Source organism: Oncorhynchus keta, chromosome 10 (genome assembly GCF_023373465.1).
Source record: "Oncorhynchus keta strain PuntledgeMale-10-30-2019 chromosome 10, Oket_V2, whole genome shotgun sequence".
Lineage (NCBI taxonomy): Eukaryota > Metazoa > Chordata > Actinopteri > Salmoniformes > Salmonidae > Oncorhynchus > Oncorhynchus keta.
The window spans coordinates 65,038,037-65,063,994 of NC_068430.1; the positions used below are offsets into that span (position 1 = coordinate 65,038,037).

General features: G+C 43.7%; 1 protein-coding gene across 5 annotated transcripts; it reads right to left on the reverse strand.

Annotated features, from left to right (window-relative positions):
- Positions 1-942: 942 nt before the first annotated feature.
- Positions 943-12,832, reverse strand: LOC118389223 (E3 ubiquitin-protein ligase TRIM39-like). 5 transcript variants are annotated; one of them, XM_052527611.1, is made up of 3 exons: positions 12,672-12,832; positions 8,665-10,136; positions 943-1,332 (listed from the first exon to the last, which is right to left on the reverse strand). In XM_052527611.1, exons 2-3 carry the CDS (start codon positions 10,132-10,134, stop codon positions 1,120-1,122), a joined length of 1,683 nt encoding a protein of 560 aa, XP_052383571.1. In that variant the 5' UTR covers positions 10,135-10,136; positions 12,672-12,832; the 3' UTR covers positions 943-1,119. The 5 variants fall into 5 exon arrangements, with proteins under 5 accessions (XP_052383571.1, XP_052383570.1, XP_052383572.1 ...); XM_052527610.1 differs by lacking the exon at positions 8,665-10,136 and having other exon boundaries at positions 943-2,804; XM_052527612.1 differs by lacking the exons at positions 8,665-10,136; positions 12,672-12,832 and adding an exon at positions 11,460-11,822 and having other exon boundaries at positions 943-2,804.
- Between the last annotated feature and the right edge of the window lie 13,126 nt (positions 12,833-25,958).

The window sequence follows — 25,958 nt, forward strand, 5'->3', positions numbered from 1 at the left end:
AAGGCACTACAAAGGGTAATGCAAATGGCCCAGTACATAACTGGGGCCAAGCTTCCTGCCATCCAGGACCGCTGTACCAGGCGGTGTCAGAGGAAGGCCCTGAAAATTGTCAAAGACACTAGCCACCCTAGTCATAGACTGTTTTCTCTGCTACCACATGGCAAGCTGTACCGGAGCGCCAAATCTAGGTCCAAGAGGCTTCTAAACAGCTTCTACCCCCAAGCCATAAGACTCCTGAACATCTAGTCAAATGGCTACCCAGACTATTCACATTGCCACCCACTCCCCTCTCACCATCACTGCCACTCTCTGTTGTCACCTATGCATAGTCACTTTTAATGAACTCTACCTACAACTAACCGGTGCCCCCGCACATTTACTCTGTACCGGCACCCCCCTGTATATATTGTTGTTTTTTACTGCTCCTCTTTAATTACTTGTTACTTTTATCTCTTATTCTTACCCGTTTTTTTTAAAACTACGCTGTCGGTTAGGGGCTCGTAAGTAAGCATTTCACTGTAAGGTCTACTACACCTGTTGGATTCGGCGCATGTGACAAATAAAATTTGATTTTATTTTACAATGAGGCTCAGAGAATTAAGCATTTTTAAAGATAATTCACTGCTATTCTACACATTTTGCCATGAGGCTGAGAGAAAATGTTGCAGTTTTACACCTAATTACCTGTAATTCTAAACATTTTGGCCATGGCTTATGACATGTTCATATGCTATATGGGGAGAAGGGGTTTGGGGCCCCCAGAGCCCGGGGGCCACCCGCCTTGCGGGGGAATGCACACCTGCTTGCTGTTCCCGTCAGACCAGATCGGATCAGTTCAATTAGCAATGCCAGGAATGATGTTCCCCACTCTCCTTTGGTATTTTCCTTCAGCCATCAATCCAACATACAGAGACAGATCAACACACACAGTTTAGGGAAGAACATTACTTTTTCTTTATTTTCACAAGAAAAATGAGAGAAACAGTTGCATTGATACATTTATATCTTGAGATTAGCTACATCAGAGTACACACAATATACAGGAATGAAGGCCAGAATTACTAAGTCACTGCATCCTCATCCTAAAAAAAAAACAAGCAACTATTTGTTTATATCGACTCACACCCCGAGCACTGGGCCAGTCATGTGACTGACAGGAGAGATGACCAGTGGAGCTACGTTTCTTTTACCATCAGGATACCCACAGTGGAAGTATGGATAGAGTTTCTCAGTGAATTTGTAGCCAGTGAAAGAGCAGATGTGAGATCTGGCTGTGGCATCCACATCATAAATGGAGACCCGACCCTCCTCATAATCCACAAACACCCCCACCTTCTGGGGCTTCTTTTTCAGGTAGTAGTGTATTTTGGGGTCATTAGGCACGTAGTCATTATCTGTATCCAGGCCAAAAGTCCAGAGTCCATCCTCAGGGCTCAGTGGTAACCACCCCTGCCTATTGATCGACTCAGTGGCCACTCCTAAATCCCATTCAGTCTTCCCCTTCACCTGTACCTCAAAGTAAGATTTCCCTGAGGAGAACCCTTCCTTCCCCAGGACACTGTATGTATAAGTAAATCTCTTTGGGTTCCTCAAGAAATTCTGTGATTGATCCCCACACCTCACTTGTTTCCCATCCACGGACAGGATTAGTTCCGGATGTGCTGTATCAGGGTCCAGAGTCACATCCATTGCATACTGCTGAATCTTCTTTGTCTTAGCTTCACACAACGTCCTCAGCTCATTCTCCATCTCATTATGAAATCTCTTTACCTTACTCATCAGTTTGTCCTCCAGCTGAGATACAGCTCTTTTCATGTACCCCATGCGCAGGTGGCTTTGAACACTGATCTCAGACCAGTTCTTGGTCTTTACTGAGAGACACCAGGACGGGGAGCTCTGGAGGAGTTGGAGATGGTCCTCAGTGTGTGAGAGCTGCCCCAGCTCAGAGCTTATCCTCTTCAGCTCAGTGATTTCTTGCTCCAGTTCTTTAATACGACCTTCACCCCACCTGTCCACAGCTTCTTGCTGCTGATCAATCACACCAATGAGCTCAGCCTGAAATCTCTCAATGGAGTGAACTAGAGCGGTGAAAACCTGCACTTTGCCAAATATATCCATTTCAGTGTGTCTCTTGCTGAGATCTACTGAGTGTTTGATCTCCTTGACCTTCTGCAGATGCTCCTGAATCATCTGCTTCACTTTTGCCTCTGTCTTCCCAAGCTGAGCCTTCCTTTGGTCACATTCTTCTTCCAGAGGTATGCTGTTGTGAGCTTTGTGGTCAGTCTCTGAGCAGAACTGACACACACATGTCTGGTCAGTCCGACAGAACAGCTTGAGGAGTTTGTTGTGTTTCTTACATACCTTGTATTCAAGGTTCTTTACAGGGTCGATCAGTTGGTGTCTCTTCAGGGCTGGGGCTATCTGATGATGCTCCAGATGAGTGTCACAGTACGAGGTCAGACAAATAAGGCAGGACTTCCGAGCCTTGCGCTTCCTGCCAGTGCAGACATCACAGACCACTTCTCCGGGCTCTGCAGCGGAATCCTCTCTGTCTCTCACTCTCAAGCCCTTGAAATGCTCCGCAACTCCTTTGAGTGTTCTGTTGACATCTGGTTCAGGTCTTCTGTGGAATATCTTGTTACACAGGGGACACTGGCACAGATCTGTGCTATCCCAGTATCCTTTGATACAGGCCTTGCAGAAGTTGTGTCCACATGGGATGGAGACTGGGTCAGTAAACACATCCAGACAGATAGCGCACTGGAACTGCTCTTCAGACAGGAGACTGCTGGGCGATACCATATCTGGAACACATAATGAACAGTTATTGGAATGAGTGAGCTTTGATAGCTTTGCTTACCAAACGTACAGTGCCCTTCAGAAAGTATTCATACCCCTTGACTTATCCCACATTTTGTTGTGTTACAGCCTGACTTCAAAATTGATTCATTATAATTATTTTCTCACCCACCTACACACGATACTCAGTAATGACAAAGTGAAAACATGTTTTTAGAAATGTTAGCACATTTATAGAAAATTAAATAGAGAATTATCTAATGTACATAACTATTCATACCCCTGAGTCAATACATGTTAGAATCACCTTTGGCAGCGATTACAGCTGTGAGTCTTTCTGGGTTAGTCTCTCAGAGCTTTGCCCACCTGGATTGTACAATATTGGAACATTATTATTTTTATAATTCTTAAAGCTCTGTCAAGTTGGTTGTTGATCATTGCTCTATAGCCATTGTTATGTCTTGCCATAGATTTTCAAGCAGATGTAAGTCAAAACTGTAACTAGGCCACTCAAGAACATTCAATGTCATCTTGGAAAGCAACTCCGGTGTATATTTGGCATTGTGTCTTAGGTTATTGTCCTGCTGAAAGGTGCATTTGTCTACCAGTGTCTGTTGGAAAGCATATTGAACCAGCTTTTCCGCTAGGATTTTGCTTGTGCTTAGCTCTATTCCATTTATGTTGATCCTAAAACACTCCCTAGTCCTTGCTGATGACACGCATACCCATAACATGATGCAGCCACCACCATGCTTGAAAATATGAAGAGCAGTAGTCAGTGATGTGTTGTGTTGGATTTGCTCCAAACATAACACTTTGTATTAAGGACATAAAGTGAATTTATATGCCAATTTCTTTTGTGGTTTTTCTTTAGGGACTTATTTCAAACAGGATGCATGTTTTATAATATTGTGGAGTAACTACAATGTTGTTGATCCATCCTAATTTTTATTCTATCACAGATATTAAAATCTGTAAATGTTTTAAAGTCACTACTGGCCTCATGGTGAAATCCCTGAGTAGTGTCCTTCCTCTCCAGCAACTGAGTTAGTTAGGAAGAATGCCTGTATCTTCATCGTGATTGGGTTTATTAACACCATGCTCAAAGAGATATACAATGTCTGCTTTTTTATTTTCACCCATGTACCATGGGTTCCCTTTTTTACAAGGCTTTGGAAAACCTCCCTGGTCTTTGTGGTTGAATCTAGGTTTGAAATTGTCACTCCTACTCCTGCTCCCTCTCTCCAGCGCTCAACGTTTCCGGTCTACTAACCACTGGTCCAACTTCCTAACCCTGTCATCTCCTGGTCAAAGATGAGAATCACCTCTTAGGGACCAGGATGCGGAGGACTTGCTTTCCTGTACCCTATGGTTCCACGTCAGCTCTGGAGAGGGGTTCTGGAGAGGGAACCCACTCCTGCCACCTGCCCTAAAGGGCACACAAATCCCTCGCCGCTGGACACCCAGGTATCTCCCGCACCATCCAATCCCTCTCCAATAAATACTGGTGGCCCAGGACGTGGCCCTCTATGTCAACTCATGTTCGGTATGTACTCATCAGCGGCCTTGGTCACATCTTGTCCATAAACTTTGTAACGGATCGTCTCCTTTCTGATTGTTTTACCACTATTCTAGTTGTTGTTGACAAATTCCTCTGCCCTGGCAACCCACATTGCGCGCACCTGGCAACCATCATTGCGCACACCTGTTCCCCATCGTTAAGCACACCTGGACTTCATCACCACCCTGATTAATCTCCCTTCATACTCAGTCATCAAGCAGTATTGGTTTAGTGACGTTCAGTACGCTGCTGTTTTGTATTTTCTTCATGTTTATTATTATTAAACTCACCTTCTGCACCTGCTTCCTGACTACCTGCTTATACGTTACAGAAATTCACTGCATGACTGAGGGACCTTACAGATAATTGTATGTGTGGGATACAGAGATGAGGTAGTTGTTCAAAAATGATGTTAAACACTATTGTTGCACACAAAGTGAGTCCATGTAACTTATTATACGACTTGTAAAGCACATTGTTACTTCTGAACTTAGTTAAGCTTGCCACAACAAAGGGGTTGAATAGTTATTAACTCAAGACATTTCAGCTTTTCATTTTGAATTAATTTGTAAAACATTCTAAAACGTTATTTCACTTTGACATCCATTTCCAATGCTGTCTGTAACACAACAGTTGGATAGAAAATGAAGGGGTGTGAATAATTTCTGAAGGCAGAGTAGTACTAACTGTACATTCATTTAGAATTAGAGTGGTTCAAATTGTATTGGTCACATACACAGCAGATGTTATTGCGAGTGTAACGAAATGCTTGCGCTTCTAGTTCCAACAGTGTAGCAATATCTAACTTGTAATTCCACAACAACTACCCAATACACACAAATCAAAGTAAATGAATGGGATAAGAATATATACATATACAAATATACATGCAAATATATTTTGTATACAAATGAGTTTTTATTTTGCCTAAAGACGAACAAGTAAAAACAGGTGAGGACACAGAAAGGGCTGTGATTAACTCTTTACTCACCTTTGTTTGTGTGTATGAATGTGTCTGTGTGGACACTGCTCTCTCCACCACTCTGGTCCTAGTAGTGCAGCTGTGTATAGGAAACCTCTGAAGATGAGACAAAATGAGACAAGATGTGTTACATTCCACTTCTATCAACTCTCTGATGCTCCTTCCCGCCAGTTGAGTGACAGAATACCTGTCTCTATTTCCTGCTCGGGAAGTTCACCATTCACAGCTCATGCACTTATATCATATCGACATAACTGTTCTTTAAAACCCTTTTGCACCATTCCCGATATGGCTTCACCTTTCGGGTATGAAAACCAGCTTTTAAAAGATGAGGGAAGTTTCATAGAATTAAAGAGGTTTATGGGTAGAAACAACAGGAAACAATGACATAGTATAGAAACACTTATAATTTGGACACGTAATCGATGTGTCCAGGCTGTTTGAGGAGATGAGGTGGGGGAGGATCATTGTTATGGCAGGGCTTGTCATCAAAAGGCTTCTGGATTAACGAGACATTGGCATCACTCCAGACCTAAACATGTAACCCATCCAGACTGTCATGTCTGTGTCGGTCTGTCTGCACGTCCCGCCTCCCTTTTACACTGAAGGAATGAATATCCTGATTAATAACGTGGAAGCCAGTTGAGTGCTGAGTGATGGGAAACGCTTAGGAAGGAGGAAGTATCCTGTTTTTGATTTTGTTTCGGCAGTTTACTGGAAAATACTTCCTCTTTGCATTTGTAGCTGTTGTTATGCAAAAATGTGTTTACAGTCAGTTGAGTCTTGCAAGGCTGTACAGGTCGCACATAGCTACAATTGTCAGTCAGAATTGTCTGACTAAACCTGCTATGATTACCTCATGAAAGGTGCAAGAACAATGTTTCTTTCTGCAGTAGGCCTCCCCCATTGTGGGTATGCTTGAACACTGTCCTCCTAACCTGATTGTAAGGAAGAATACAATCCTCCGGCTGCTCTCAGAAGACTCAGAAATTCTCCTTTGTTTGCTGCTCATGCACAGTTTGACATCACCTCAGATAATAAAACCTCCAGTCTCCAGTATCCTTCCCCTCTATACTCTACCATGACCATACAGTCTGATGTATTTCAGCACAGCTTTGTCAGTTTGCCTTTCAAATGACAGGTGCTTCACCCACAAACGCTTGAGGCATTTTGGCGAGGCTGTCAGAAGTCCTTTATGCAGTTAGAACCACTGCGTTATAGTGGATTTCCATACAATAGATGGCCGTTTACTGATAATGAATTGAAGTAATATAATAGTCGGTCACTGTTGACCAACTTGTCAATAGCTGTTGAATACAGCTTAGCGTTCAACACCATACTGCCCTCAAAGCTCATCAATAAGCTAAGGAACCTGGGAATTAACACCTCCGTCTGCAACTGGATCCTGGACTTCCTGACGGGCCACACCCAGGTGGTAAGGGTAGATAACAACACATCTGCCACGCTGATCCTCAACACAGGGGCCCCTCAGGGGTGCTTGCCAAGCCCCCTCTTGTACTCCCTGTTCACTCATGACTGCATGGCCAGGCACGACTCCAACGCCTTCATTAAATTTGCCGATGACACAGTAGTGGTAGGCCTGATCACCAATAACAATGAGACAGCCTATAGAGAGGATGTCAGAGACCTGGCCGGGTGGTGCCAGGACAACAACCTCTCCATCAACGTGATCAAGACTAAGGAGATGATTGTGTGGACTACAGGAAAAAGAGGACCGAGCACGCCCCCATTCTCATCGACAGAGCTGCAGTGGAGCAGGTTGAGAGCTTCAAGTTCCTTGGTGTCCACATCACCAACAAACTAACATAGTCCAAGTACACCATCACAGTCGTGAAGCGGGCACGACAAAACCTATTCCCCCAACTGAAAAGATTTGGCATGGGTCCTCAGATCCTCAAAAGGTTCTACAGCTGCACCATCGAGACTGGTTGCATCACTGCCTGGTATGGCAACTGCTCAGCCTCCGACCGCAAGGCACTACAAAGGGTAATGCAAATGGCCCAGTACATAACTGGGGCCAAGCTTCCTGCCATCCAGGACCGCTGTACCAGGCGGTGTCAGAGGAAGGCCCTGAAAATTGTCAAAGACACTAGCCACCCTAGTCATAGACTGTTTTCTCTGCTACCACATGGCAAGCTGTACCGGAGCGCCAAATCTAGGTCCAAGAGGCTTCTAAACAGCTTCTACCCCCAAGCCATAAGACTCCTGAACATCTAGTCAAATGGCTACCCAGACTATTCACATTGCCACCCACTCCCCTCTCACCATCACTGCCTCTCTCTGTTGTCACCTATGCATAGTCACTTTTAATGAACTCTACCTACAACTAACCGGTGCCCCCGCACATTTACTCTGTACCGGCACCCCCCTGTATATATTGTTGTTTTTTACTGCTCCTCTTTAATTACTTGTTACTTTTATCTCTTATTCTTACCCGTTTTTTTTAAAACTACGCTGTCGGTTAGGGGCTCGTAAGTAAGCATTTCACTGTAAGGTCTACTACACCTGTTGGATTCGGCGCATGTGACAAATAAAATTTGATTTGATTTTACAATGAGGCTCAGAGAATTAAGCATTTTTAAAGATAATTCACTGCTATTCTACACATTTTGCCATGAGGCTGAGAGAAAATGTTGCAGTTTTACACCTAATTACCTGTAATTCTAAACATTTTGGCCATGGCTTATGACATGTTCATATGCTATATGGGGAGAAGGGGTTTGGGGCCCCCAGAGCCCGGGGCCACCCGCCTTGCGGGGAATGCACACCTGCTTGCTGTTCCCGTCAGACCAGATCGGATCAGTTCAATTAGCAATGCCAGGAATGATGTTCCCCACTCTCCTTTGGCATTTTCCTTCAGCCATCAATCCAACATACAGAGACAGATCAACACACACAGTTTAGGGAAGAACATTACTTTTTCTTTATTTTCACAAGAAAAATGAGAGAAACAGTTGCATTGATACATTTATATCTTGAGATTAGCTACATCAGAGTACACACAATATACAGGAATGAAGGCCAGAATTACTAAGTCACTGTATCCTCATCCTAAAAAAAAAACAAGCAACTATTTGTTTATATCGACTCACACCCCGAGCACTGGGCCAGTCATGTGACTGACAGGAGAGATGACCAGTGGAGCTACGTTTCTTTTACCATCAGGATACCCACAGTGGAAGTATGGATAGAGTTTCTCAGTGAATTTGTAGCCAGTGAAAGAGCAGATGTGAGATCTGGCTGTGGCATCCACATCATAAATGGAGACCCGGCCCTCCTCATAATCCACAAACACCCCCACCTTCTGGGGCTTCTTTTTCAGGTAGTAGTGTACTTCGGGGTCATTAGGCACGTAGTCATTATCTGTATCCAGGCCAAAAGTCCAGAGTCCATCCTCAGGGCTCAGTGGTAACCACCCCTGCCTATTGATCGACTCAGTGGCCACTCCTAAATCCCATTCAGTCTTCCCCTTCACCTGTACCTCAAAGTAAGATTTCCCTGAGGAGAATCCTTCCTTCCCCAGGACACTGTATGTATAAGTAAATCTCTTTGGGTTCCTCAAGAAATTCTGTGATTGATCCCCACACCTCACTTGTTTCCCATCCACGGACAGGATTAGTTCCGGATGTGCTGTATCAGGGTCCAGAGTCACATCCATTGCATACTGCTGAATCTTCTTTGTCTTAGCTTCACACAACGTCCTCAGCTCATTCTCCATCTCATTATGAAATTTCTTTACCTTACTCATCAGTTTGTCCTCCAGCTGAGATACAGCTCTTTTCATGTACCCCATGCGCAGGTGGCTTTGAACACTGATCTCAGACCAGTTCTTGGTCTTTACTGAGAGACACCAGGACGGGGAGCTCTGGAGGAGTTGGAGATGGTCCTCAGTGTGTGAGAGCTGCCCCAGCTCAGAGCTTATCCTCTTCAGCTCAGTGATTTCTTGCTCCAGTTCTTTAATACGACCTTCACCCCACCTGTCCACAGCTTCTTGCTGCTGATCAATCACACCAATGAGCTCAGCCTGAAATCTCTCAATGGAGTGAACTAGAGCGGTGAAAACCTGCACTTTGCCAAATATATCCATCTCAGTGTGTCTCTTGCTGAGATCTACTGAGTGTTTGATCTCCTTGACCTTCTGCAGATGCTCCTGAATCATCTGCTTCACTTTTGCCTCTGTCTTCCCAAGCTGAGCCTTCCTTTGGTCACATTCTTCTTCCAGAGGTATGCTGTTGTGAGCCTTGTGGTCAGTCTCTGAGCAGAACTGACACACACATGTCTGGTCAGTCCGACAGAACAGCTTGAGGAGTTTGTTGTGTTTCTTACATACCTTGTATTCAAGGTTCTTTACAGGGTCGATCAGTTGGTGTCTCTTCAGGGCTGGGGCTATCTGATGATGCTCCAGATGAGTGTCACAGTACGAGGTCAGACAAATAAGGCAGGACTTCCGAGCCTTGCGCTTCCTGCCAGTGCAGACATCACAGACCACTTCTCCGGGCTCTGCAGCGGAATCCTCTCTGTCTCTCACTCTCAATCCCTTGAAATGCTCAGCAACTCCTTTGAGTGTTCTGTTGACATCTGGTTCAGGTCTTCTGTGGAATATCTTGTTACACAGGGGACACTGGCACAGATCTGTGCTATCCCAGTATCCTTTGATACAGGCCTTGCAGAAGTTGTGTCCACATGGGATGGAGACTGGGTCAGTAAACACATCCAGACAGATAGCGCACTGGAACTGCTCTTCAGACAGGAGACTGCTGGGCGATACCATATCTGGAACACATAATGAACAGTTATTGGAATGAGTGAGCTTTGATAGCTTTGCTTACCAAACGTACAGTGCCCTTCAGAAAGTATTCATACCCCTTGACTTATCCCACATTTTGTTGTGTTAGAGCCTGACTTCAAAATTGATTCAATATAATTATTTTCTCACCCATCTACACACGATACTCAGTAATGACAAAGTGAAAACATGTTTTTAGAAATGTTAGCACATTTATAGAAAATTAAATAGAGAATTATCTAATGTACATAACTATTCATACCCCTGAGTCAATACATGTTAGAATCACCTTTGGCAGCGATTACAGCTGTGAGTCTTTCTGGGTTAGTCTCTCAGAGCTTTGCACACCTGGATTGTACAATATTGGAACATTATTATTTTTATAATTCTTCAAGCTCTGTCAAGTTGGTTGTTGATCATTGCTCTATAGCCATTGTTATGTCTTGCCATAGATTTTCAAGCAGATGTAAGTCAAAACTGTAACTAGGCCACTCAAGAACATTCAATGTCATCTTGGAAAGCAACTCCGGTGTATATTTGGCATTGTGTCTTAGGTTATTGTCCTGCTGAACGGTGCATTTGTCTACCAGTGTCTGTTGGAAAGCATATTGAACCAGCTTTTCCGCTAGGATTTTGCTTGTGCTTAGCTCTATTCCATTTATGTTGATCCTAAAACACTCCCTAGTCCTTGCTGATGACACGCATACCCATAACATGATGCAGCCACCACCATGCTTGAAAATATGAAGAGCAGTAGTCAGTGATGTGTTGTGTTGGATTTGCTCCAAACATAACACTTTGTATTAAGGACATAAAGTGAATTTATATGCCAATTTCTTTTGTGGTTTTTCTTTAGGGACTTATTTCAAACAGGATGCATGTTTTATAATATTGTGGAGTAACTACAATGTTGTTGATCCATCCTAATTTTTTATTCTATCACAGATATTAAAATCTGTAACTGTTTTAAAGTCACTACTGGCCTCATGGTGAAATCCCTGAGCAGTGTCCTTCCTCTCCAGCAACTGAGTTAGTTAGGAAGAATGCCTGTATCTTCATAGTGATTGGGTTTATTAACACCATGCTCAAAGAGATATACAATGTCTGCTTTTTTTATTTTCACCCATGTACCAATAGGTTCCCTTCTTTACAAGGCTTTGGAAAACCTCCCTGGTCTTTGTGGTTGAATCTAGGTTTGAAATTGTCACTCCTACTCCTGCTCCCTCTCTCCAGCGCTCAACGTTTCCAGTCTACTAACCACTGGTCCAACTTCCTAACCCTGTCATCTCCTGGTCAAAGATGAGACTCACCTCTTAGGACTTGCTTTCCTGTACCCTATGGTTCCACGTCAGCTCTGGAGAGGGGTTCTGGAGAGGGAACCCACTCCTGCCACCTGCCCTAAAGGGCACACAAATCCCTCGCCGCTGGACACCCAGGTATCTCCCGCACCATCCAATCCCTCTCCAATAAATACTGGTGGCCCAGGACGTGGCCCTCTATGTCAACTCATGTTCGGTATGTACTCATCAGCGGCCTTGGTCACATCTTGTCCATAAACTTTGTAACGGATCGTCTCCTTTCTGATTGTTTTACCACTATTCTAGTTGTTGTTGACAAATTCCTCTGCCCTGGCAACCCACATTGCGCGCACCTGGCAACCATCATTGCGCACACCTGTTCCCCATCGTTAAGCACACCTGGACTTCATCACCACCCTGATTAATCTCCCTTCATACTCAGTCATCAAGCAGTATTGGTTTAGTGACGTTCAGTACGCTGCTGTTTTGTATTTTCTTCATGTTTATTATTATTAAACTCACCTTCTGCACCTGCTTCCTGACTACCTGCTTATACGTTACAGAAATTCACTGCATGACTGAGGGACCTTACAGATAATTGTATGTGTGGGATACAGAGATGAGGTAGTTGTTCAAAAATGATGTTAAACACTATTGTTGCACACAAAGTGAGTCCATGTAACTTATTATACGACTTGTAAAGCACATTGTTACTTCTGAACTTAGTTAAGCTTGCCACAACAAAGGGGTTGAATAGTTATTAACTCAAGACATTTCAGCTTTTCATTTTGAATTAATTTGTAAAACATTCTAAAAACGTTATTTCACTTTGACATCCATTTCCAATGCTGTCTGTAACACAACAGTTGGATAGAAAATGAAGGGGTGTGAATAATTTCTGAAGGCAGAGTAGTACTAACTGTACATTCATTTAGAATTAGAGTGGTTCAAATTGTATTGGTCACATACACAGCAGATGTTATTGCGAGTGTAACGAAATGCTTGCGCTTCTAGTTCCAACAGTGTAGCAATATCTAACTTGTAATTCCACAACAACTACCCAATACACACAAATCAAAGTAAATGAATGGGATAAGAATATATACATATACAAATATACATGCAAATATATTTTGTATACAAATGAGTTTTTATTTTGCCTAAAGACGAACAAGTAAAAACAGGTGAGGACACAGAAAGGGCTGTGATTAACTCTTTACTCACCTTTGTTTGTGTGTATGAATGTGTCTGTGTGGACACTGCTCTCTCCACCACTCTGGTCCTAGTAGTGCAGCTGTGTATAGGAAACCTCTGAAGATGAGACAAAATGAGACAAGATGTGTTACATTCCACTTCTATCAACTCTCTGATGCTCCTTCCCGCCAGTTGAGTGACAGAATACCTGTCTCTATTTCCTGCTCGGGAAGTTCACCATTCACAGCTCATGCACTTATATCATATCGACATAACTGTTCTTTAAAACCCTTTTGCACCATTCCCGATATGGCTTCACCTTTCGGGTATGAAAACCAGCTTTTAAAAGATGAGGGAAGTTTCATAGAATTAAAGAGGTTTATGGGTAGAAACAACAGGAAACAATGACATAGTATAGAAACACTTATAATTTGGACACGTAATCGATGTGTCCAGGCTGTTTGAGGAGATGAGGTGGGGAGGATCATTGTTATGGCAGGGCTTGTCATCAAAAGGCTTCTGGATTAACGAGACATTGGCATCACTCCAGACCTAAACATGTAACCCATCCAGACTGTCATGTCTGTGTCGGTCTGTCTGCACGTCCCGCCTCCCTTTTACACTGAAGGAATGAATATCCTGATTAATAACGTGGAAGCCAGTTGAGTGCTGAGTGATGGGAAACGCTTAGGAAGGAGGAAGTATCCTGTTTTTGATTTTGTTTCGGCAGTTTACTGGAAAATACTTCCTCTTTGCATTTGTAGCTGTTGTTATGCAAAAATGTGTTTACAGTCAGTTGAGTCTTGCAAGGCTGTACAGGTCGCACATAGCTACAATTGTCAGTCAGAATTGTCTGACTAAACCTGCTATGATTACCTCATGAAAGGTGCAAGAACAATGTTTCTTTCTGCAGTAGGCCTCCCCCATTGTGGGTATGCTTGAACACTGTCCTCCTAACCTGATTGTAAGGAAGAATACAATCCTCCGGCTGCTCTCAGAAGACTCAGAAATTCTCCTTTGTTTGCTGCTCATGCACAGTTTGACATCACCTCAGATAATAAAACCTCCAGTCTCCAGTATCCTTCCCCTCTATACTCTACCATGACCATACAGTCTGATGTATTTCAGCACGGCTTTGTCAGTTTGCCTTTAAACTGACAGGTGCTTCACCCACAAACGCTTGAGGCATATTGGCGAGGCTGTCAGAAGTCCTTTATGCAGTCAGAACCACCACATTATAGTGGATTTCCATACAATAGATGGCCGTTTACTGATAATGAATTGAAGTAATATAATAGCCGGTCAAAGGAGACATTTGAATAGAGTTACTCTTGCAGTCCATTGGCATTGTAGTGTATTAATATATGTTTTTTCTCAGTGAACTGATTATATGTTGTCCTTCACACTGTAATGTATTAATCATACCAGTCAGATTGTTGTACTTATGGAGGAAAGTGATCACAATTGGCATGCACATAAAAATTCATCAAGGGAGTTTCGTATATATATTTTAAAAAAGATGTGTGTGTGTGTGTGTGTGCTGGCTCCAGTTCTGTAATTCTCTGTGAAAATCCACTAAAAGCAAGACTAATCCTAACAAATAAAATCAAATATATACATAAATAACTGCTGCAATGTGTTCTCTGTATCCCTGATTCCTGACTCCCAAACCTCCCTGCTGTCCAGAAAAAGCCACAACAATAAGAACGCGATGTACAAGGGCAGAGAACCGTGAAACCACTCTCCAATACCGCCACAATGGTTGAATCGACGTTGTTCCTACGTCATTTCAAATGCCGTGAAACCAACATGGAATACACGTTGAATTGACTTCTGTGCCCAGTGGGTATGTTGAACCATCTCACCCGACCTTTCAATCAAAACCTCCTGTCTAGATGAATCAGTATCTGGCTCATATTTTCTAGAAAATATGTCATTGTGAAATTGTGTGTTCCCAAATAAAATGCAGATTTAGATATTACCCTGCTTTGAGTTGAAGGGAGCTATCCTTTCGAATTAGCCGTCCCACACAGTCCTGTATATGTATATTATCTGACAGGTAGGTCGGGAGAGGCTGGGCACAGGCCTGGGAAACTGTGGCCTCCAGACACCCACGTGCTAAGGAATTACATTGGCATGGTCACATGTTGCTCACACACACAACCCTCTGCGGCTTCGGGAACTAACGTCAGTTCTGGTGACTCAGGCTCGCGCCGCATCTAAAAAATATGGGTAGTGTGTGTGTATGCTAATCTATGCTGCTCTGTCTCTTTCGCTCTGGTCGTACTTTGATGGTCTTAGTCTGGACTTGGTCTGGTCCACTGAACCACGAGCTGAGCCACTGTTAGGTTAGCAGGTCACCATCGAAGTTGGATTTGTGACTTGTCTGATGACTGTTAAGACGTCTGCAGTTGCGTTTCTCTGAACATTGCACTATTCTATTGCCTTCGTTCCTCCTCCATTGTTCTTCTCCAATAGCCAAGAGCCTTATCCAATCCCACTGAAAGTCCTGGAGTTGAACCAAAAGACACAGCCAGGAGCCTTGTCTCGTCATCATTACTCTCAACGGGCCACGTGCAAATGGTTTCACTCACATAAAGGGCTTCTTTGCCATGGTCTTGTCTGAATAGACGAGTCCAACCACAGTTTGTTCACCTTGAATGTAGAGGTGTGCCAAGGTTGCGTGTGTGTGTGTGTCCATGTGCGTCTGTGTGTGTGTGTGTGTGTGTGTGTGTGTGTGTGTGTGTGTGTGTGTGTGTGTGTGTGTGTGTGTGTGTAGGTGGCACACTGACAGAAGACTTGGTAAGAGGATGCCAGGTGTAGCAGATGTGTTGTCTTACCCAGAAAGCAGCTTGACTAGTCATCCAAGTCCCAGAGCAATGCATGCTAATGAAAGCCTGCTGCTGACTAAATGATCCCCCACACTCAGTATTCAACACTCAATTGGCTTTCACATGAGGCAGACTTTGTGCCATTGAATAACTTGTCAGGAAGGAATAAAAATCAGAAAGATTTGGATGAAGTACAATTTGATCCCTTCTTGACCCATTTTAAATGTTCCTATAGTTTACAATGCAGCTGTATGGAATTGCACTGTAAATACGTGCATTAGCTTCACAAATTAGATGAAAGTAAATATGTAAATTAGGTAAATGCATAGGTAAAACATAGGTAAATAGATTCTAAATGACGCAATTGGCAACCGATGATCTAACCCAAAAGAGGTGAGGTAGATGGCAGAATACTGACCATTGGTTGGATGTAAGATTTAAGTCACACCACATATTCTCTTATGAAACATATCGTCTTTGACAACGAAGGTTCAACAACAGCACGCCTTAAACCAAGCGTACAAAGAGATTAAACATCTAAAACGATTTTCTGCACTCCCCACAGGGTTGGCCGACCAGCGCCTGTGTCCTCACAGCGGGGAAGAGCGTTAACAGGCACCTTGCTGGGTACCAGATCAAACACACTGTCATCTATCTATCTATCTATCTATCTATCTATCTATCTATCTATCTATCTATCTATCTATCTATCTATCTATCTATCTATCTATCTATCTATCTATCTATCTATCTATCTATCTATCTATCTATCTATCTATCTATCTATCTCTCACTCACAGCCCCAGAACCCCCCTTCCATCTACCTCCACTACCTACTTCCCCTCGCCTACACACAGTATCTGTCTCCCTCCTCCCTCTCACCAACATTACTCTCCACTGTGGCTCCGATCATGGCTTTGTGAGACTTCTCTCCATCATGTGGTTAAGGCCTAGGAGGGAAAAATGCCTGGCAGATTGAATTAGACAACTGTTTGCTCTGTTGCGGTCCAACCCACCACCATCTCAAAGTTCTTACAGTCCTCTTTATCAGCCCTTTACTTATTCATCAATCACACCTGTCTCTGTGAGCACCTACCACGAATTAAAGTTGAATTAGCCAACTGTGTGCTGTGTCTTGCTGTGTCTCTCCCTACATCCCGCCCAGAGTTATTACCATAGAAACAGAATCATTCTAGTTCGGTGTTTATTACAATCCTCTTCATCAGCCCTTCACTCATTCTCCAATCACACCTGTCCCTCCACCTGTCACAACGTGATGAAGAGCTTCACTATGGCATTTCAGTGATTGGCTAAAAGCCACAGCGGATCCCTGTGACAATGAAGCTCCTATCCCTCATGTCCCTCCATTTGTCCCCCAGGAAAATAGAAGCAATCAGGCCCCATGTGCCAATACACAGGACATAATACACAGACGGAAATCAATCTGAGAGACTACAGTAATAGCTGTACATCCACTTGTGAGCTGGCCCTGGAATTAACTTTCCTAACTTTGCGCTCAGAAGGCATCCTTTGGAAGAAAGTAGGGGTGTCTGTGGAATTTGTAGATCAAATTTGTAAAGAGATAGAGGAGCCGGCTAAAACCTGTGAATGGATTGCATTTCAATTGGTTCAGGGGAACGTGATCTGGGTGTGAACATGGTGGTGTAGAGACATCAGAAGGAGTCAGGGGAAGTGATAACTCAGCTGCCTGCTGTGACACAGGGCTAACTTCATGTATGGGTTTGAGTCCCGGGTTACGTCCCAAATGGCACAGTATTCCCTTTAAACATAGGGCCCTGGTCAAAAGTAGTACACTACAAGTCCCTTGTTGTTGTCATCAAGTGAAAGTCTTTGACGGAGGCTTGGAAGCTTGCTGCAATGCATTGTCGTGACGTTGTATTAGTTAATGTGTTAACTGAATCAAGCAATTATTAACTCATTAACCTGGGGCACCATGGGAAAATAATTTTTTATTGAGTTTCTATTTCCCAAATTAACTCAAACAATATCAGAATATCGATTTTACAACAGCCGCTAATTAATCAGTTACCTCTACAGTCTCCTTCGGAGCGTCGCATAATCGGGGAATCTGCACGGACCCTGGCCTCACCAATGAGTTCGTACCACACCAATCTTAGTTGAGTATTTATTTACTAGAAAGCTAAAATGATGATAAAAGGTACACATACACAAAAACACATTCTAGGCTATTGATTAGAACTTTAGGGGCAGTTCCCGTATTAAACAAGATATTTTGTAATGAAAAGATGCTCGACTATGCATATAATTGACAGCTTTGGATAGAAAACACTCTGACCTTTCCAAAACTGCAAAGATATTGTCTGTGAGTGCAACAGAACTGATGTTACAGGGCGAAACCCAGATAAAAATCCAATCAGGAAGTGCCGCATTTTTTGAAACCGCCTCATGCCAATGACTCCTTATATGGCTGTGAATGAGCTACGAATGAGTTTACGTTTTCTACGTATTCCCCAAGGTGTCTACAGCATTGTGATGTCTTTTTACGCATTCATGTTGAAGAATAGCCGTAAGGGACCACATTTAGCAAGTGCCATTTTTCCAATCGCTTCTTATGAGAAACCAATTGTCCCGACGGATATTTTATCGAATAGATATGTGAAAAACACCCTGAGGATTGATTCTAAACAACGTTTGCCATGTTTCTGTCGATATTATGGAGCTAATTTGGAAAAACGTTTGGCGTTGTAGTGACTGCATTTTCCGGTCGATTTCTCAGCCAAACGTGAAGAACAAACGGAGCTATTTCGCCTACAAAAATAATATTTTGTGAAAAAAGGAACATTTGCTATCTAACTGGGAGTCTCCTGAGTGAAAACATCTGAAGTTCTTCAAAGGTAAAATATTTAATTTGATTGCTTTTCTTATTTTCGTGAAAATGTTGCCTGCTGCCAGCAGAGCCTAGCCATAGCATTATGCCATGATAAACTTACACAAATGCTTGTCTAGCGTTGGCTGTAAAGCATATTTTGAAAACAGTGTCAGTGTGATTAACAAAAGGCTAAGCTGTGTCTCAATATATTTCATTTGTGATTTTCATGAATAGGAAGATTTTCCAGGAAGATTTATGTCCGCTGCGTTATGCTAATTAGTTTGAGGCTACGTTACGCTCCCGCATGCGGGTTTGAGAGTCGTGAGAAGATAACGGGCCAACACACTATGGCACGTGTTACCCAAAATGAGGATTTAAAAGAGAGAGAAAAAGAGAAAGTACACGAGAGAAATTTACATTTGGGTGAATTTGTCAGCTTTCCTTTTTATTCTTTGTCTTCAAACTTGTGTTGCATTTTGGGTTTGTTGACTTTTTAGACCTCGGCTGCAGCTTGGGTCACGTAGTCTTATCTGTAAATTCTTTACTCACAGGTATTATACCCTCTTGTCAGAAGTGGGCGTAACCGCCTTTAGGGCAATTCTCTGGGCATACCTAGTTAAGAGGCAAGGTCTAGATTTTACTGAAATCCAATTTTAGACAACTAACTTCACATTTCATCTTTACCAAAACATTCTCTTTGATTTGGACATTTTCCATACAACGTACAATGTATAAACACCAAACATATACTACGTAAACTGTTGACGTTACAATGTTTTCGTAATACCATCATCTATTAACCTTTAATAACTAAACAAAAATGACATACATTTTCATATTCCATCTATCGTCATGACCACCATTGTGGCTGACGGAAACCATTGTTCCAAAGTCCCTTTATTTCATGTTTAATGTTCTGAGGCTGGTTCTCCATAGTAACAGGACAAAGGAATTTGTCTGTGGCCTAAGATTTACCAGGGGCGTGAGGGGTCATAAAACCCCCACATCTTCAGACCCCTAGATCTCTCCTCCTCTGTAGGGTTGTGGTCTCCTGTAACCTGACCTGATCAGGACAGTCATGACAGCATACATAATCTAGTATAGTTTGTGTGAGCATTTTATACCAGCAGTGTATACAATGCCTGAATGAAGTAAATATATAGGAAAAGGTAACCCCTGTGGATCTAATCACTGCAATTTAGTTCTCGGTTAACCAATTACCAATTAATCTCCCTTCTCTAGTGGACTTCATTTCTGCATGCTCCGTCATGAAATAAATAGACAAACCAGTCAGGTATTCTACAAGATGAAATGAATGAATAAATCCCCCTTTTCTTTACTGACGGAATGCATCCTCCTTTCGTTCCCGTATCCCCTGAAAGCACCTATTGATCCCTGATGACAGCACCATCAGAAGGCCAGGGGTGTGTCCGACGTGGCAACAGGATGCCATTTCAGTCGCGGCCCTAGCTCTGATCAACAGGAGAGCATCCGTGTGCATATCACATATGAATACATGAACCACTTTTCTTTCCTGTGGCTCTGATAACCCTGGAATGTCTTAGCGAGAAACCCATGGTAGCTCAGAAATTCGTCATCACGTTCCCTTCACTCCTCCTCCCCTCCGTCTATTTTGTCAGTACTTTTTTGTAATCATTTATGAATATCTGTGTACTTGATTGACATTGTACTGCATTGTTAGGAGCAAGTAACATACGCGTTTCACAGAACCCGCTATAACATCTGCTAAACTGTGTACGTAACCAATAAACTTTGATTAGATTTGTATATCCCCCTCTTTCCCACTCTCCTTCGAACAGATAGAGGGGGGAACCACATAACTGTGCATCACTCAATACAGGTTTGCATTAAGACTGGATATGAATGATAACAAAGCTTCTACCTCAAAATAATTAACACATGACTTATCAAATCAAATCAAACTGTATTGGTCACATAGACATATTTAGCAGATGTAATTGCGGGTGCTCCTAGCTCCAACAATGCAGTCGTATCTAACAAGTGACTATGTAGTGACTATATGATGATGGGTCCCGCTTTATTTGAAGTGCATCTCATGAAGCCTTCATATAGGCTTCATAAGCACAACAATAAGCACTACAATCATCTGCAACCATATATTTCGTGCTCTAGAAAGATTCACTATGTGGAATAACTGTGTGACATAACCATTTATTTGCTCGCATTTATTAATATTTTATAGAGCATGAAATACGGTTCTAGATGATTTGTGACCCTTTTATGCAGTGCAAGTCTAGATAAATGCTTTATGAAGCCTTCATAAGATGCACTTCAAATACAGTGGGACCTGATGATGTACAGTATAGGCCTAATGACTATTAGTCGTTAAGAGGCCATGGATTAAATCTTAACATTGAAATGTTTTCTTCTGTTTTAGTGAAGCTTAAATAAACAAACAAGTAATTAATTATCACTGTGTAATTTCCATTCTACCATATCATTTCTACGTAAATATCTCTGTTCCATAAAATATATCGAATTGCTACCCAAGTATTATGGTTTAATGCATGAGCACAGGAGTAAAAGAAAGAGGGAGAGAGAAATAAAGGGAGGGAATGATAGCAGCATATCCATGGTTAATAGGTGGATATTAGGCCCGTTTCTGTCTTTCCCTCTGTAGTGGGCCCTCGTGCCCTACCTTCCTCTTAGTGCCTTACTTTCTGTCTTTCCCTCTGTAGTGGGCCCTCGTGCCCTACCTTCCTCTTAGTGCCTTACTTTCTGTCTTTCCCTCTGTAGTGGGCCCTCGTGCCCTACCTGCCTCGTAGTGCCTTACTTTCTGTCTTTCCCTCTGTAGTGGGCCCTCGTGCCCTACCTTCCTCGTAGTGCCTTACTTTCTGTCTTTCCCTCTGTAGTGGGCCCTCGTGCCCTACCTTCCTCTTAGTGCCTTACTTTCTGTCTTTCTCTCTGTAGTGGGCCCTCGTGCCCTACCTGCCTCGTAGTGCCTTACTTTCTGTCTTTCCCTCTGTAGTGGGCCCTCGTGCCCTACCTTCCTCGTAGTGCCTTACTTTCTGTCTTTCCCTCTGTAGTGGGCCCTCGTGCCCTACCTTCCTCGTAGTGCCTTACTTTCTGTCTTTCCCTCTGTAGTGGGCCCTCGTGCCCTACCTGCCTCGTAGTGCCTTACTTTCTGTCTTTCCCTCTGTAGTGGGCCCTCGTGACCTACCTTCCTCGTAGTGCCTTACTTTCTGTCTTTCCCTCTGTAGTGGGCCCTCGTGCCCTACCTTCCTCGTAGTGCCTTACTTTCTGTCTTTCCCTCTGTAGTGGGCCCTCGTGCCCTACCTTCCTCGTAGTGCCTTACTTTCTGTCTTTCCCTCTGTAGTGGGCCCTCGTGCCCTACCTTCCTCGTAGTGTCTTACTTTCTGTCTTTCCCTCTGTAGTGGGCCCTCGTGCCCTACCTTCCTCGTAGTGCCTTACTTTCTGTTTCTCTCTCTGTGGAGAGGGCCCTCGTGCCCTACCTTCCTCGTAGTGCCTTACTTTCTGTCTTTCCCTCTGTAGTGGGCCCTCGTGCCCTACCTTCCTCGTAGTGCCTTACTTTCTGTCTTTCCCTCTGTAGTGGGCCCTCGTGCCCTACCTTCCTCGTAGTGCCTTACTTTCTGTCTTTCCCTCTGTAGTGGGCCCTCGTGCCCTACCTTCCTCGTAGTGCCTTACTTTCTGTCTTTCCCTCTGTAGTGGGCCCTCGTGCCCTACCTTCCTCGTAGTGTCTTACTTTCTGTCTTTCCCTCTGTAGTGGGCCCTCGTGCCCTACCTTCCTCGTAGTGCCTTACTTTCTGTTTCTCTCTCTGTGGAGAGGGCCCTCGTGCCCTACTTGAGGTTCTTACGACTTTGGCCCAATCCAAATTCAACAGGCTCTGATCCAAAGAGCAGGATCTTCCACACACACACACACCAAGTGGTGTAGTACTACTTAAGTAGTTTTTGTTCGTATCTGTCCTTCACTTTACTATTTCTATTTTTGGACAACTTTTACTTTTACTTCACTACATTCCTAAAGAAAATAATTTACTTTTTACTTCATACATTTTCCTTGACACTCAAAAGTACACGTTACATTTTGAATGGCTAGCAGGACAAGAAAATGGTCCAATCATGCACTTATCAAGAGAACATCCCTGGTCATCTGTCGGACTCACTAAACACAAATGCTTCTTTTGTAAATTATGTCTGAGTGTTGGAGTTTTCCCTTGGTTATCTGTAAATACATATATTTTTAAATGGTGCCATCTGGTTTGCTTAAAATAGGGAATTGTCCTGCCCTGCAAAGACAGACCCTTTCCAATACAACACAAACACAGAATGTCACCTACTTCACGTAAGCACAAGAACGCGAGCATGCGCGGGCACACTCACGCCAAACCTCTGCACGAGAAAATAAAGCATGTCTCTATGACAAAAGCAGGTGTCACTGGGCGACGACAGTTGATTTGATAAGTTATAAACAATCCGACTGATTCTCAGCCCCATAGCCAAGATTTGCGCTATATGTACAAAAGTATGTGGACACCCCTTCAAATGAGTGGATTCGGCTATTTCAGCCACACCCGTTGCCGATGGGTGTATAAAACCGAGCACACAGCCACGCGATCTCCATAGACAAACATTGGCAGTAGAATGGCTTTACTGGACCATGTCCCAGGACTACCTGACATGAGGACTCCTTGCTGTCCCCAGTCCACCTGGCCATGCTCCTGCTCCAGTTTCAACTGTTCTGCCTTACTATTATTCAACCATGCTGGGTCATTTATGAACATTTGAACATCTTGGCCACGTTCTGTTATAATCTCCACCCGGCACAGCCAAAAGAGGACTGGCCACCCCACATATGCTCTCTCTAATTCTCTCTTTCTTTCTCTCTCTCTCGGAGGACCTGAGCCCTAGGACAGTGCCCCAGGACTACCTGACATGATGGCTCCTTGCTGTCCCCATTCCACCTGACTGCTGCTGCTCCAGTTTCAACTGTTCTGCCTTATTATTATTCGACCATGCTGGTCATTTATGAACATTTGAACATCTTGGTCATGTTCTGTTATAATCTCTACCCGGCACAGCCAGAAGAGGACTGGCCACCCCACATAGCCCGGTTCCTCTCTAGGTTTCTTCCTAGGTTTTGGCCTTTCTAGGGAGTTTTTCCTAGCCACCGTGCTTTTACACCTGCATTGTTTGCTGTTTGGGGTTTTAGGCTGGGTTTCTGTACAGCACTTTGAGATATCAGCTGATGTACGAAGGGCTATATAAATAAATTTTATTTGATTTTATATTTGATTTACTGAAGAGCTCAGTGACGTCTTTCCAACAAGTCAGTTTGTCAAATTTCTGCCCTGCTTGAGCTGTTATTGTGAAGTCGAAACGTCCTGGAGCAACAATGGCTCAGCCGCGAAGTGGTAGGCCTCACAAGCTCACAGAATGGGACCGGCGAGTCCTGAACCGCGTAGCGCGTAAAAATCGTCTGTCCTCGGTTGCAACATTCACTACAGAGTTCCAAACTGCCCCTGGAAGCAATGTCAGCACAAGTGATTCATGAAATGGGTTTCCATGGCCGAGCAGCCGCACACAAGCCTAAGATCTCCATGCGCAATGCCAAGCATTGGCTGGAGTGCTGTAAAGCTCGCTGCCATTGGACTCTGGAGTAGTGGAAACGCGTTCTCTGGAGTGATGAATCACGCTTCACCATCTGGCAGTCCGACAGACGAATCTGGAGTGGATGGATACAGCCCTTAGCCATGGTATATTGGCCATAAACCACAAACCTCTGGGGTGCCTTATTGCTATTATAAACTGGTTACCAATGTAATTAGAGCAGTAAAAATACATGTTTTGTTATACCCATGGTATACCACGGCTGTCCGCCAATCAGCATTCAGGGCTCGAACCATCCAGTTTATTATAACAAATAACCCATACCCGATAGGTCAGGGATGAATTGAGACAAATAGGAGACACCTTCAAAGAGAAATCCCATTTAAACTCTCTGCTGAAGACTCAAAGGAAAATGTGGGCAAGAATGGCAGCTTAGTGGAATGATTGAGTTATACAAGTGGCTTTTAGATACTGTTGAAGAGTTTCAAACTGAATGTCGGTTGACTTTGAGTAGCTCTCTGTCTGTCCTTGACCAGAGGATCTTTTAATCGTGGATTCAGAAATAGCCGATTCCAGCTATATTGTAGCTACATAGTCATTGGAAAGCACACCATGGCATACATCCAAGAAATTGATTCATGGGATTGAGGTCGTGTGTCAGACTTGCGAATGCAAGATTGTTATTCCCCACTGTTTGCTATAGTATGTTTTTTTCTGATATCCAATTGGTAGTTACAGTCTTGTCCCATCGCTGCAACTCCCACATGGACTAGGGAGAGGCGAAGGTCGAGAGACATGCTTCCGCTGAAACGCAACCCTGCCAAGCCACACTGCTTCTTGACACACTGCTCGCTTAACCCAGAAACCAGCCGCAACCAATGTGTCGGAGGAAACGGCGTACGTACAACTGGCGACCGTGTCAGCATACCTGTGCCAGGACAGCCACAGGAGTCACTAGTCACGTGATGGGACAAGGACATCCCGGCCGGCCAAACCCTCGCCTAACCCAGACGACGCTGGGCCAATGCACCTCATGGGTTTCCCGAGTCACAGCCGGCTAAGACACAGCCCGGGATCGAACCCGAGTCTGTAGTGACGCCTCAAGCACGGCGATGCAGTGCTTTAGCCTGCTGCGCTACTCGGGAGGCCCTTGAATCATGTTTTGTGTAAAAACACAGCCAATTAGACAATTGTCTTTGGGTAAAACTAAAACATTGCACATTCAAACATAATTGTAGTGCAAGAACAACCCTATTTTTGACCTGGAAATCTGGAAGGCACAAAAAATTGCCAAAGACTCCCTAGCCACCCTAGTCATAGACTGTTCTCTCTGCTACCACACGCCAAGCGGTGCCGGAGCGCCACGTCTAGGTCCAAAAGGCTTCATAACAGCTTCTACCCCAAGCCATAAGGCTCCTGAACAGCTTATCAAATGGCTACCTGGACTATTTGCATTGTCCCCACCACACTCCCCATTTTTACACTGCTGCTACTCTCTGTTTATTATCCATGCATAGTCACTTTACCTCTACCTACATGTACATATTACCTCAATGACCTCGACTAACCGGTGCCCCTGCACATTGACTCTGTACTGGTAGCCCCTGTATACAGCCTCACTATTGTTATTTTACTGCTGCTCTTCAGTTTCTATTTTTCTCATTCTTTTATATATATTTTTTTTTACTTCAGTTTATTTGAGTAAATACTCATCACTTTTTTTCTTAAAACTGCATTGTTGGTTTAGGGGATTGTCAGCAAGCATTTCACTGTAAGGTCTACCTACAGCGGTTGCATTCGGCGCATGTGACAAATAACATTTGATTTGATTTGAAATGTGTTCACATCACGGTCCTAGTTGTGCTCAGAGTGTCCAAGTCAATGTGTGTTTTGATACAGGCTTTGACCCAACATTTGGCACTACTGACCGCACTCTCCCTCCTTTATCCTTTCATCTCACCTCTCTCGCCAGTCTCCATGGCGATGCCAGGAGACACAAGCCAGCTCCTTAAACGGGCAAGT

What these genes read in the sequence shown, in the direction of transcription:
- LOC118389223 (XM_052527610.1), bottom strand. Translation starts at nt 2,802, where the DNA reads ATGGTATCGCCCAGCAGTCTCCTGTCTGAAGAGCAGTTCCAGTGCGCT.